At 37.4% G+C, this 14983-nt stretch overlaps 2 protein-coding genes across 2 annotated transcripts in view; both read right to left on the bottom strand.

The window, feature by feature from the left end:
- Positions 1–1526: 1526 nt before the first annotated feature.
- On the bottom strand, positions 1527–2300 carry LOC146729618 (atrial natriuretic peptide receptor 3-like). The gene has a single exon (XM_085495436.1). The coding sequence runs from the start codon at positions 2298–2300 to the stop codon at positions 1527–1529; it is 774 nt and encodes a 257-aa protein (XP_085351562.1).
- Positions 2301–11796: 9496 nt separating this feature from the next.
- Positions 11797–14983, bottom strand: part of LOC102801011 (uncharacterized) — a 38524-nt gene continuing 35337 nt past the window's right edge. The window contains exon 3 of the mRNA XM_085495435.1: positions 11797–11927. Coding sequence (XP_085351561.1) covers positions 11797–11927 — 131 coding nt within the window. The remainder of the gene's footprint in view (positions 11928–14983) is intronic.

The raw sequence follows: 14983 nt of genomic DNA, 5'->3' as shown, positions 1-14983 counted from the left end.
TTCATGACACAAACCGGTGTTGCCATGGTATTCATGACACCTATATGAATCGCGAATAATGGGTCGCATACACTGCAATTAAGTGTATGTACGAAATGAACTCATCCAATAAGACCACGTTTGACAGTACGCACGCTGATAACACGCACTGTATTGTGTTAAACCTTTTAAAATCGTATGCATCTTGATTTGTGTAGTGCATTTATTCAACAATGTTTGAATAAATCAACATTTGTTCTATCCTATCACTCTCATCTCCACACCGTTGTACTACCTTGTCAACTAAAATATGTTTCCTTGCATGCTTCTCGTAGCTTAAAGGGTAAAAGTAATCTTATGTTTAAAAGATAGTAGTATCGCATTTGACAGTATGTAATACTATAACTATCACGGCTTAATGGAACACATTGATCATATAGTAGGTTAGTAATGTCATATTTCTCCGGGAATTACTTGATAACAGTTAAAAGGCGTTGATCGTCGATCCGCGTCGTGTTCGACGTGGATTCCGTGCAAGATACACAACGCGATACACGAAACTCGGACGCGCGCTCAGCAGCTACGATCACTGCCCGTTAATAATCTCATCATCACTGCTCAGAAAACCAATTCATCATAATTACGGTTTTTTGAATGATAATATCAATAACCATATTTGACAATAGTTAATTAATGTTGTCACTAATTAAATACTACACATGATCATGTTTAGTGTTTAATGATATTCATTAATTACTTCCTTATCTCGGCTAATGTCGATTTCCCAAAACATGCATAAATAATAATTGGACGATTATAAAAAACATTCGTGTGTTTATAATAACACACGAATGATAAATGATAAAATGTCATCGGTACTTTTTGTGATAGGTAATTATTAACTAAAGCATTCAGAAATATATGGGGGTCGTATATATACGTCTTACGTTCAATTACTAGAGTGGCGCGATTGTCTGCTAATAAATATAACCACTTTTTCTTCTGTTGACAGATCAGAAGCCACTCGTATACCCAATACGCTCGTTACATTGTAAAATCGTGTCTTTGAGAGTGGTAGATACGTGCGTGCTTCTCCCCTGGGTGCAATTGTGGAACCACATACGTCGACGGTACTTAGTGCTTGATCGCATTTCTCACTGTCGCAAATTAGCAAACGTTTTAAATACCACCTCGTTGAGGAAATAGCCGATCCACGTAATTTTGAAATATTGTTTAACAGCACGCGTCGGCACTTTCGGACGTATGCGCCGTCATTCATGTTGTGCCAAGTAAGAAGAATGTGGCTCTAGGTGGGGACGGCAGTATCACGAACAGATAAACGCCCGTGCTCATTCATAACAATGCGAGACCAGAGTCAACATTTACGTTTCGCTTTGGCGAGAATACATTATTTGTCGGGTCAGAAAATAACACGAATATGTTTGTACTCTTTAAAAATAGCCCTTCATTTCGTTTCACGCGTAGACATGATGAGTATTTGAATGCTTCATTTTGGGAAATGCTTAGCGATATATATATAATTTAATTCACTTACTTCTACCATGTGGCATAACGATTTCTTGTAGGATTTCGCGATAGTTGGGATCAAGGTCCTCCTCAAATTTTTGGTACCCAGGGTAGTCCTTGCCAGGATCGTACCAACCAGCACCCTGAAACAAATGAAACAGAGCACCACGGAACAGCCAGCAGTCTCTGTACAGGGAAGTGTCTTTATCACTGAGAATAATTGCGGTTCTTTTCCACTCGAACGTACGCAATATTTCCATCATAAACTCGGCCATTTTTAAAAAGGGACCGTGAGCTCGTGTCAGTGTGCGGTAATCAGCCATGTCTTTCATCGCAAATTCCTTTGCTTTAGCACCAGTCGTCAGGAAAGGTATGGCCCAGTGAGCGGCGAATCTGGCGACGGCTGCGGCGGCATAGTCACACGCAGGTCCGAGAAATACGTCTACTTGTTTTTCCGTGATGAACTCTATGGCACGAATCGGAGCAACGGCGTTAGAACATTCAGAGTCCACTTTCCTAATTGTCATGGTCACATTCCGTCCACCGAAAAAATGTTCCGCCATCTTCAACTTTTCAACAGCGATGTCGATCGCGGGACATGCCATTTCGAACCTGTACGGATAGTGTCGTATTTCCGGCGGTGTGTCAGTGTCCTTAGGAAGAATGACGGCGATTTGTATTTCGATTACATCTTCGCCCCAAACGTTGCTCTCCAGCGATACGTCGTTTGATTTCGCGATAAGGGACAAGACAAAAATGAAAAGACAAACACAAAAAAGTGCGTGTGTACGCATCGTGTTTTTCAGCGTGTACTTAACGACAAACAGAAAACAACTAAATATGCTTAATATTTTAAATAAGAACACCGATTGAATTAGCGAGGCAATCGTACGTGACTTAACGTTATGTATAAACAGCCCAAGTTAGCTTTTCTTCGCAGAACGTACAGTGTCGTGGCATCTCCCTGCCTGGGCACACCTTGATTCCTTCACCCGCAATGGTCAACGCAGAGTTGAGTATCCGTCACGGTGAAAATCTGCGAGTATGTAATCCCAAGTAGCGAACGACTTCGAAACGAGTTCACGTTCTCACGCAGTGCACTGTAGAGTTTCCGACTCACCTTGTGATCTGTGCCCACACACTTTGTACTCCGCTGCTTTGGTGTGTAACCCACGAAGATTAAATCGATGAATCAATCAAGAATTGCAGTTCGAGCATGCGCACTACGATTAACAACCAAAGACTAAAAGAATGTGCTACTACGTTTGCTACTCGAGTCTGGCATAAACTCGTATAGTCGGGATTTGATTTGAACTGTCATTCCAGCATACCACAGGTCCAAACAAAAAAGGTCTGAATACCGCCCACAGGCGAGGATTACGAAATGCATACGTAAAATAAGATGGGTACATTATTTCTGCATTGTTCTCTCCATTCTCCCATCAGCGCTGGTTTAAAAAACACAACACGTTACAAGGCCTTTTTGCATTACCGATAGTCGGCATTGTGACCTGGCGCTGAAGGAGCTCGTTGATTGGGCGAGGGGTAACAACTCGTGTTTTGTGTTGTCAATATCACACAATATATATTCCGTAAGACTCTCATTGAAAAGTTTTGGGTGCGTGCGTCTACAGAGTAGGTCAATGTGTGAGGTCGTAGACAACTGGAATCATATACCTTGCTTGCGTTCACCTCAATACATCTAACAATAACATAGTATACGATATCCATATTTCGTGTTCGTTTATGCGTATACCGTTTTAAAATAGGCTGGATATATGATTGTAAAACATCCCCGTGACCTGGAAGTATGTCCATGCTATTGTTCCACCTCGAGTCGAAAATTTATTAGATTGAAATAAATCCTCAAAAAATTCTCGATATCCCGTATATTTATTATATATTATTGCCTGCTATCATCAAGCATATACTTCAAGGATGGTAAAACTGTGCATATTTCAGAAAAGACTAACTTCCCCGCTCGTTCAACTTTACGAAAATACAGGAAGTATGTTGAACGCTCGTATCATCATTGCAATACATGTGTGTTTGTCCTATAATACATTACCTGTTGACACGTTATATTAAGTTATCGGAGAAATCTAACATGTTATTTATAGTCACTTAACGCTCGAGAGTGCGTATAAATGACCCACATACATATATTGGTTAAAGCAAAAGTGAAATTCTGAAGAGCGCCATCATCAACTTCAAGAAGTTAAACTTTTGTTTTTTTAAAACATGTACGAAAATTGTTAAAACATTATGTATTCTACTACCTGACGTGCGTGTAAAGTGTGAACCCATGACCACAGTGTATTTAATGTACCAAAAGAACGCCGAGCGTCCTTTATTTGAGGCCAGCGTACTCACAATGTCACACTCTTTTGAGATATTACATAACATGAGACGCGAAAATATGTGATTTTGCCGATGAGTAAACCACGGTTACTAGAACTAGTAACTGTGAGTTAACGCAAGAGCCCGTGCACATTTCTAAACATATAAAAAGTCAGTTTATGCAATGAAAACTGAATGTCGGTCATTTGACCACGGGTGGTATAAGGTGACTGTAACGTCAGCGGAAATATTCGCACCAATTTTACACCGCGTTGTATACAGTGCATTGACACTGCTGCTTACCAAGAATTCTTGTACCTTGTCTAAGATTCCTTACAGCTTCCGTGGTTGTCAGGTTATTTTCATGATGAAAAAACAAACTTTGGGACAAAACCTGTCAATACCGTTTTATTTCCAACGCCGGTCACATGAAATTCATACCTATCTGACAATTAGGTATACCGTATACAGTCAGCGAGTCAAATAATATTAAATAAAACAAATAACATATTAGTTAAACAAGGCCATGACGGATCACGTGTTGATTTTATGATTGATTATCCAATGAGAGGTCGGGGACAATAACACTCCCTCGAAGTCGTAACATTTAAGCATTAGATTGGAGTGGCAGTGACGTCATAACTGCATATGAGTGTGTATTTAATACCGCCCTGTATATATATTACCATAGCAACATATATATGCAAGCTAAATAACAACATTGAACAGCGTCAACAAATATATTGGCTTTAATCATTGTCAAAGACCTCTTGTTTCTGTCATATTTGGTACAGACTGCGTTATTAATATTTCACATGTCAATGTTAGCGGGTCGCGTGTGTAGACTTACGTCTTTTTACGAAAGGTTTTTGTTTTCAATGTTATGTTGTATATGTAAACTTTACTTGAAAAGCTGAGTTTAGTCAACTATTAAATACCGTGCGCGTGTCGATTATCCATAAAACTCTGTATTCCTATTGGTCGATTAACACCACGTGAAACCCGATTGACCTGACGATAACTGCACAGTTGCACAGTGATTGGCGTAAACACACGAACCAAGGAAAACAGTATGAATCAACAATATTCAATATTTCGCCTCATTTAGACGTACCGTATAAAATAGATTTTAATCAAAACAATGGATGCATATGTCGTTTTTCGATGTTGTACTACGTGACAACCACAAGTCGCGTTATAACAAAATGTTGATTTCATTATCTTACAATATACTCCTTTTCTCATCTAATATAGCCTGTGTAATATTCATTATTGTTTGAATAACAGAGCTCGAGTTAGGAAAAGGGCATCAGAAAAATTGCTGTTACAGTGTCACGTCGATGCTTGATTAATGTAGAGAACTCGATGCCGAGTTTCAGCCGGCGCGAGGTGGGTCAATTAACGAGGTACTGACAGAGTCGAGTACTTCCCAAAACGCATTAAACATATAACATGTGGCTTCAACAAAGGCGGCAATGTTTCAATTAAACGATACGAGGTTTAATGTGTGTTTACAGAATGACGTTGTCAGATCAACACTAGTTAACAAACACAATAAACGGATTATAATAAAACTGTCCAAAGACCAGTAAGGTCGTCTTTTATCCCGGCGACGAATATACATACACTGCGTCACGTCAATCGTGAAAGTTACGGTAGATTGTTTAGTTTTACTCAGTTTCAGAACTACGTCGGAATAATGAGGTGTATCGCACGTGAATGAAGAACACACTGGCAATTAATGTTAGTGTAAATTTCATAAAATTACGGGTGGCGCCGATATTTAGCGATTATTAGAATTGCGTTCAGTGGAAGCCGAATGCTGGCGATGTCATCATTTGCGATGTATCGCACAGTAGGTACACTTTTAACAACTAGTCATGAACGAAGAAATGTCAGCAAGCTCAAGTAGGTGTGGCGCTACGTGACAACTCATATGTGTTCGTCTCTGCGAGCATTTCAAAACCGCTTGGTCGTTAGGTTGCCATGTATACTCATTGCGTAAATCACTTTCTAACAAGTTGAAACTGTGTATGTCGGCGGATTTTCTTTGATACGACGCGCGACCTGTAAACATAATATATCTTTCATAGAAACACACGTTGCTTATTCCGCAACATACGCACACACTGTATCGTTCGTTTTTTTCTGAGTGCGAATCAAATTCAGGATAAAACGTAAAATATAACACTACCCACTTGTGTAGTAATTTCACGATTGCAAATTACGTAGTTTGTACACAGTAATACACAAAGTGCGGGTTCACTGTGTACCATCTGCAAAACAATTTGGCAAAAGATTATTGCAACAACCCACCGAAATATATTTTATTATTATGTGTAATTAATTTTTATACACAACTATATTGTTGTATCTGATAAACCAATCTCTGTTAATCTCTCTTCTATACAACGACAAAGCGCTGAAATTATATGCTCCGTCACTAACGGATTTAATGCCGCATAAAAATAAAACTCCCGTAACAACGCGTGGGTATGTCGTGAATCAGTAAAATAATACATTAGTTAAAAAAAAGAGGGAACTTGAGGAGTTAGCTATTTAATGTAGCCCATTAAGTGTTGTTAACAAAAGCGGGAAAATGTTACCTACATGTACATCTCGTCAAGAATCTGTGACGTCACACGTCCCAGAAAATTCGAGTTCATCGCTAAATATATAAACAAATAAAGATGTAAATTTGTCTTAAATTACTAAAATTATCAACTTATGTTTGTTTATGTCAGAAGATCGTCATTTGAAATAGAGAACAGAACGTAAAAGATAGAGATTACGTACGGTGAATCAGAAGAATATAAATAACGCCCTCAAGTGGCTACCCATAACATTGCGGTCCCTCTCTTCCGAGCAGGAACATCGAAACGCGCCACCAACGTACGTGTCTAACTAAACCACACGATGAATGAGTTGATTCATAACACATAGTGGACCTTAGTCGAAAGTGGCCGCTGAGACACCATTGATTACGAGTAAGTCATAATACTTGTTTCTATCCTTCGAATAGTGTTATATTCGCTCATGTCACCACGTTTACTGTTACATATACCGTGGTTATTTAGCTCAAGGGAACAGTGGACGGGTAACGGAAACAAATGCAACAGTATTAGAGAAACAAAAAACAAGTCTCGTGGTTTTTACAATGACAAACCTTGGTAATAAGCTAGTACTAGTACACCCTGACCACTTACATCTTTAAATTATGTTCTATGTGTGGCCTTAATCATTCCCATATATTCTTGAAGCACTATATACTACAGAAATATACTTTAGACAATATAATGTAGACATATTGTATTCAGAAAGAAATATCTAAGCACTCAGTCTAGTCATTTATAAGATAACAAGAATATTCATATATTCAAGTAATCGACAATAAATCAATTAAATCTGACAGTCATTGGTCCGTCCAAAATACTTAAATATCGCCACGGTCATGAAATTAACAGTCGTCCATCTATATACTAGTAAAACAGTGAAACAATTAAATATTCACTGAATTAAATAAATGGAGATACTTTTAAAAATGAATCAAATCTCATATACCTAAATCTACAAACAATATATTGGAGAAATTTGACAAGATAAACAAATCTGACTAAGGCCAGCTAACGGATACTTCAACCAAACATAGTATGGTGGTACAAATCATAGTGATATCCCAGGTTGTTTTGTATCGCTAGGATAATAAAAAGGCTATATTTTTTTATTTTGTCACTGTTATAAGAAGACGAATGATTTGAGTATTTTACCAATTTAGTTAGCCTAAATATTTCTAACATTGATAGGCGATTTTAATGAAGTTTTACACAATATAAATATCAAGACAGGTGACCTAAACGCAAAGATGTCATACCATAAATTGATTAAAAGCATTGATAATCTCAAAACCGGTAAAGCATCTGGTTTTGACAGTTTTTGTCCTAATATTCCTAGTTACCTCCCAGTAGAATTTAATAATTTGTTATTCGTTCACTAAAATACTAAACGATGGTTGTTTTCTCCATGAAGGGACTACATTTGCAATTGTGAGTTGTCCGTTTAATAAAACAAGGTAGTAAGGATGGAGCTAAAATTATCGTGGCATATCTTCATTGTCAATGATTACAGAAATATTCATTTCTATTTGATATAATAGAATCAATAAGTCAATCTATTAAAAATCTATTGTTATAAGTTAGCCAAAATTAATAGCAGGCGCAAAGCTTTTAATATTATTTAAATATTGCACTAGAATGCAAAGGCAAATCTTCGTACACCTAATGATTTGATCATGAGGGATTACTTTCTAAATATGGATATCTTTCTAAACAATTTGGGTAAAAGCTTCACAGGCAAATGTTCACTTGTTCATATCGGCGTTTCCACCTATTTGTTCCCGATGACCTGGCAGATTATTAGTATTAGTGTTATAGGTTTACAGCGCCTTTTAAACTAAAAAATAAATATTGCAACAAGTGGAAATTGTCAGTCAACAAATAACATTGAGGCCATCGGAGATCATCTTTATAACAAGCTCATTGTGTCCGGCCCCAAAAAGTCGTTCTGTACAAAACCCTTGATTTAATAGTTTAGTCGAATGAGTTGGGAAATACGGGGGTGAATTTCGATCATAGTAAAATTACAATCGTCTCTCAGATTCTGTAGTCCTCTTAATCTCAAGTTCAACTGGACATATCATTGAAATATAATCACTAAATTTAGGATTGTTAATGGAAAGTACACCATTAACATATCTGAATGATAAACTAAATGGTTTGGCTTATGTGTACTGTTGGTTTTTAACTAATTTCTGTAAAAAATCAGCTTCATCCAAAAAAAAAATCTGACAGCAAGGGAGCACACTTTGTTTTCATTGGAATGTCAATACAATGTTGAAAAATATATCCTCCAAACTCGATAATTTTGTTCAAGTTGAATATGTCAATCGTAACTAACCACTATGTATTGTTGTTAGATTAAAAATACAGTAAGAGTACAGTAAGGCAGAACAATACAATTTTTTATTGAAGCTCACACTTTTGTTTCGCCTTTCATGAACTAGGTGTGCAGTAAATCTCGGTATAATATGGAACCGATAGTTATGCAAGAAAATGTGTCAAGCGCATGGGTTGTATAGACGTTAATATATAGGTAATCACGTGATCACTGGGGATATTTAAATTTATTTTATTTTGCAAATTCACAGTTCCCTTTTAAGGAGGAGCATTCACTACTAACATTCATTTTACAAATGTTATTGGACTACTGGTCTAGTAAAAATGTAGTACCGCTCCTTTAAAAAAATGATTTATCGCCTGGTTGTCGTCGCTGTTCTGTCATCTTATTGTATAGTAGATTATACTCCTTTCTTTCTGTAGACGCGAGGATATCACCCGGAAATCAACTGATGTCAACATATTGTAATATAATATCTAACAATTGAGATATCTCCAAAATAAATGTATACTGAAACTATGCGATAAAAACTATCTTGCTACCTAAAATTACGTAACCCTTCGGACTTCTCCTATTATACCACACTGCATCACCCAACGCTGCTCCGTTTATGACCTAATTTAACTACCACGTGTAAAAAATAATCACACGCGTTGATAAATGATTCTATCCATTACATTTCGGTAACATCTGCATCTCGTTATGTACATGACTCCATTTTGGAATGTTGTGGTGTTCGTGTTATCGATCTCGACATGAATAATAATGCAAATGCAATGAATTAGTAGTCATGAGACAGATTCCAAATTTACCGTTTGTCAGCGTTGAAAGCATTACTACTTATGATATGTGATGTATGGAATGCAAATTTCCATCCCGGGTAAGTTTGTAATGAAGTAAAATCACTTCATATCTGGAGAATTAGTATGATCTAAACCTAAACGACACTTACATTATACGAAATCAAATAGTTGGATATCAAACAATCAACGATTATTTATATTTCACCGGATGATGACGAACGCCTTGGGGGAGATACAACTCAGGGATATTACACGCAAGACAAACGAGTACTAGTCTAATACACAGCATGGTTTACGACTTCTACTACTTCTAATTCATTCGTAAGTTCAGTGATTTTATTAATCTATTTGTCGTGAAAACAGATTATTTTTCACAGTTTATAGTCAGTAGACAGATTATCACAGTCCGACATCATGGTTCTCATAATTATTGTTCTCGTATCTCCACATAAATAGCCAGTATTGTCAGTTACCCCACGATGCTGCTGTTTTGCGTTGCCTATACAGATTTATTTATACACTGACTACATGATCATTTATATGCCATGTCACATGTACTCAGAGAACATTCAAATACAAGTAAAATAAATAAGTTTGATTTTTACTACAATGATTTCTAAACTGTACATTTCGATGAATTGTAAGGTTAAAAAAAACAGCACCGACATCGAAATAATAACAGAAAACATCGAAAAAAACATTCCGTATTTGTTTAAATATACTGGAAAGCGTTCTTTTACCGCATTCATGTAATGTAAAAAATCCAAGCGATGAATTCACGATTCAAAAGATCCATGCAGCAAAATGTGGCCGCCATATTGCTTTTTGAGTATGACGTACGCGAACTTCGAACAGATAGATGGATAGATGCGCACGCCGAGTGACTGTGAGAAACAGAGCGCATCTCGGCTAGAAGGAATTCTGTTTCAACACTGTCGTTGTGTATTTTGGAACGCATGGTGGCGCTATGAACTTGGGTTTCTGACGTTTATCCTCTAAAATCGAAGCTATTGGTTTTATACTTTTTTGTTTACAAAATGTTATTCAAAATTGTGTTTTAATATCCCGTGACAATTGTGTTATGATAGCGACTTCGCGTTCGCACATTCGGTAAACACACCGTTGCATCATTGCTTAGAATCAGCAACTTGCATATTTAGGGTGGAAATTATAAACATTTATTTCAGGAATTAGACAACGACTGCAGCGATTGGCTGATCGCATGTTTACTCTGCCACGCCTTAAAGACTTGATATTTAAGATAGAAAGTTTGTAACCTTTTGTAAGAGAGAAGGAGAAGAGGAAAGAAATGGGTGAATAAAGCTGGACTATCTGTAAAGAACTGATGTTTATTTCTTTGGGTCGAGTCTGGTATCTCTACGTCAAGTCAAGTAAGACCAAGTTCCTTGAACACGAAGCTCCTGTTCATAGCAATTGATTGACAATTGGTCTTCAATTTTTGTGATGGTATTGTAGTCATTTCTGATATATCTTGTGTCATTAACTATGGTTCTTCCCATAAACTTGCGTAACACGTCCACATGGCAACGCAAATAACAGTCGATAAAACTACACCATTTATCACACAACCGTAACTATCACCAATCGGTTTTCGCGCTGATGAGTTTTCAATAAACATTAATATTATTAGAAACTCATCAGCGCGACAACCGTGACAATAATGATCTGTTTTTCTAGTGATTTAGCTCGCTAAACCGTACGTAACTCCGGTGACAGTCATTTAATTGAGGTCGAACGAGGACACAATTACTTTGCTAAATGACTTCACTGTATTAGAACTTCCCTCAGAAAGTGGAACAGATAGAAAGCCACGAAATGGTCGTTTGCTTCTATTAGTATTTTGCTATGGACTTCTCGGTATGTACTGTTGCTATTTTCCCTGCATCCTACATTGCCTAGAACGCTATTTTGTGCAATTCTCTCATAAATCTGTGAGCAGTATACGCAAGCATCTGAAGTAGACGACATTTTCGCTTTACAGAGTATACAGCAAGTTATCGGGAATATCTTTTCCAGTGACGTCATATTGTTCTCGTTCGGCCTGAAGAAAATGGCTGCCACCAGAGTTACGTGGCCCGAAGCATTAAATCATGGGAAAAAGAACATCAAACTAATGTTTTTTTGTCACGGTTTTGGTTTTGGTGAGAGTTTAATATCATATTATGAATTGGCGTCAGCCTGATGGTGTGATACGAGAAAATAATCCCCTTTTTATTTGTGGTGTCATTTGACGTCGCACGGGTGTGTTACGCAAGTCTATCGGGGGAAACCTAGCTCTTTTGTAGCGATAAAAATCATAATGTCCTAAAATAACAAATTTAATGACACAGAATATAACAGAAAATTACTAAAATACTATGACAAAGACTGAAGACTGACACAAAAAGAGCTATGAGCCCATAGCTACATTATCAGTGGAGTCGACTGACTAGTGCAGTTGTTAGCATAATCAATTCCATATAATAAAATTGTCATATACATAACGTCAAAATATATAGTTAGCGTCACTTAAGTATATTATATGTTGCGATCCTATGGCCCCAATCTGTTAAGTACAGAATGGCATTTTATTTGACCGATTGGTTCTATGTAGCTCCTATGAAGCATAACGTGTCTTTACCTTACCTTCAGCGGCGTTGAAATATGCGTATAGCACGAGTGAGTTTGAGTAGGGTTTGTATTGTGGACAGACATTATTTTGTGAATTGTATTGTGGTGAGCCGACTTGTCGCTTCGAGTATTTGCTGTCTATGTGAATTAGATACCTGTGTTATACGTCGAACGAGTAATAAGGTATACAAAGGCCACTTGACGAGGTTCATATGATCTAATCAAACATGTAGTTCATGAAGTTCTTAGGTCAATTATCGCTAACGGCGCATTTCTCGACATAGAACACTTCCATTCACCAAAGGCTATAGCGTAATCGTTTGGGTAAGTGCTTACGGTAACATAGTGACAACATTAATGCAACTAAAACACGACACAACTGTCATGACAACCATAACATGCCATAAAAAGCTTCACATTGTTGATTCACCGTATCTAGTTATCAACAAAACACCCATTCTTAATCAATTACCGTCACCTGTCGCGTGACCTTTTCCCCCCAATGACCATTTGTCAACTCCCACTTTAGTTGACGATGAAGCGTGTATATTTCGGAAAGCCATTGATGTACGTTTCATAGAGGAACGACTCTTCACTTGTATCGAGTTATTATTAAATTATTTTCTGGCATATTATTGATAATATTATTTGCCTTATTTTTTCACAGTTAGTTAAATAATTTGGTGCATCTAGGCGATTGCTTTAATGTGGCAACATAAAAAAAACTGTCATAATGGTGGATCGCGTATTTGAAATGTGTGGATATATGTCTGCACTATAACTGTCGTGACTTTGATTTCAACCCTGCGCTAATTGCATAGTTCACTTTTTGTAGTGCTAATGGAACTTAATTAAAAGCAGTTGTTGTGTAGGTTCCGGTATCACACTATTCAACTTTGCTCATTACTTCGGAGACGGTAAACACAAGTACACGTGTTAAATAATTAGCATTAAATTAGCATATCTATGTACGGTCACTGGGTTCATAATGCGAAGAAGATGTCGTTTTTATTTTCAACTTTAAGTTTAATTTAAGCAATATATATTTGCGAATGCACTTTATAGACAATATTTGCTTAAAATATTGAAAGTGTAAAACAATGCACGCTTCGCCCTGCCTGCACGTAATCTGTAATATAATATGTGAAATTAGTTCTGCGCAAAATGCGTAGTCACAAAGTATCCGCTAGCTTGTATCAAAGCAGGGGGACCGTCACCTGCGCACGTGCGGGAATTGAGTCCCAAGCGACGATAACAACACAAGCTAAAAATGCAAAGGCTCTTGGGTAGACGCTTGTTTGTAAACAATGACACGCTATGGCCATCTGACGCATGCGCAGGCGACGACTCCCCCGCTTTAATTATTACAATCATCGAGCGTCGTGTAGTATGTTCTGATCTGGTTGTGCGATCTTCCTTTTATGTGACTTCGAAAAGGGCACCCCCGGTTAAGTCTAATCTCACATAGAATGAATATGCATCATAGACCACATGTTGCGTATAAGCCAATAACACCGCCAGTCGAACAATGGACATACACGGCACGTTAACACAAAACGAGTAACTATTGGTCATTGCGAGACATACAGGCGCCAATATGTTCGAATCTTATTAATTTCTAGACAATTTTCCATCAGAAATTGACAATCAATTCTATTATAGGGAGCGTGCTACTGTAATGTTCCATTATGACGACCACCACTGTGATAGTCAATGCGACATTTAAAGAAATGTTTGCAGCAATTTGATGTGGTTTTTTTTATGTAAAAGGTTGCACTATTTTATTATTTAGCCTGTGCAAATATAATGTAGTAATAATCGAAAAAAAAACCATGATCACAGTAATTGTCGTCGATGTTGTTGTTAAACGCGAAGTCAATAAAAAAAACATTTAATGAGTCCATAACTGAATAGACGAGTGTTTTGTGGAAACGTTCCGGAGATTAGGCATTTTAAGCGAGGATCCAATCAAGGCGACGATGTGAAGAAATATAAATAATTGTGTTTTTGGTCAATCATTATCGTGTTTTCGCTAAAGTTGGGATAGAGTCTGCAGGCATTGGTTCAGTGAAACCATGGAAGGTGAAACCGTACAAACATCGCGGTGTTATACAATACGCATACGTTCTTTGGAATAGAAGAGTTTTTATATTTTACATGTAAATCAGTCATAATGACGAAAAACTGACGTAGCAACGTTGATTCGTAGACACTTTTCAAAGACAACAGAGGCGCACCATTCATTCAATTCATTCATAAACACCTCCTGCATTAGATTGACATCAATAGTTGCGTCATCACAAAATGTGCCTGTCTCATCGGTCTTTAAACGCCGCATATTCTTTACAATTTACCTTGCATTTCACAAACAGTTTTAAAAGTCATCAAATAATGTTCCTGGTCAAGCATGGCATAGAATCTTACACGTCTGCGTGTATATGCCCAGTATACGTGGGGATACAACTCGTCTAAATAGTACATGAATGTCCCGTTTTGGTGTTTAGACTTCTGGCAGTCACACCGCGTGTCGCATCGATAGCGAACGATGTGATAACAGAGAAATCAATTATATCTCGTCAATCAACAATGAAATACTACTATACAGTAATATTGTTTCACGTTGAACGTGACTAAGATTATCGTGACCAAATCTGGATTAGCTTCCTGGCAGTCTGTTCAAATATTGTTCGATTTATTCATTTTTGGCGCCAACATAAATATGTTATCGATGTGTCTATGATTGTCGTTGG

Source organism: Saccoglossus kowalevskii, chromosome 21 (genome assembly GCF_978046115.1).
Source record: "Saccoglossus kowalevskii chromosome 21, keSacKowa6.1, whole genome shotgun sequence".
NCBI classification, from domain to species: Eukaryota; Metazoa; Hemichordata; class Enteropneusta; family Harrimaniidae; genus Saccoglossus; species Saccoglossus kowalevskii.
This window is presented reverse-complemented; position numbering and strand designations above follow the sequence as displayed.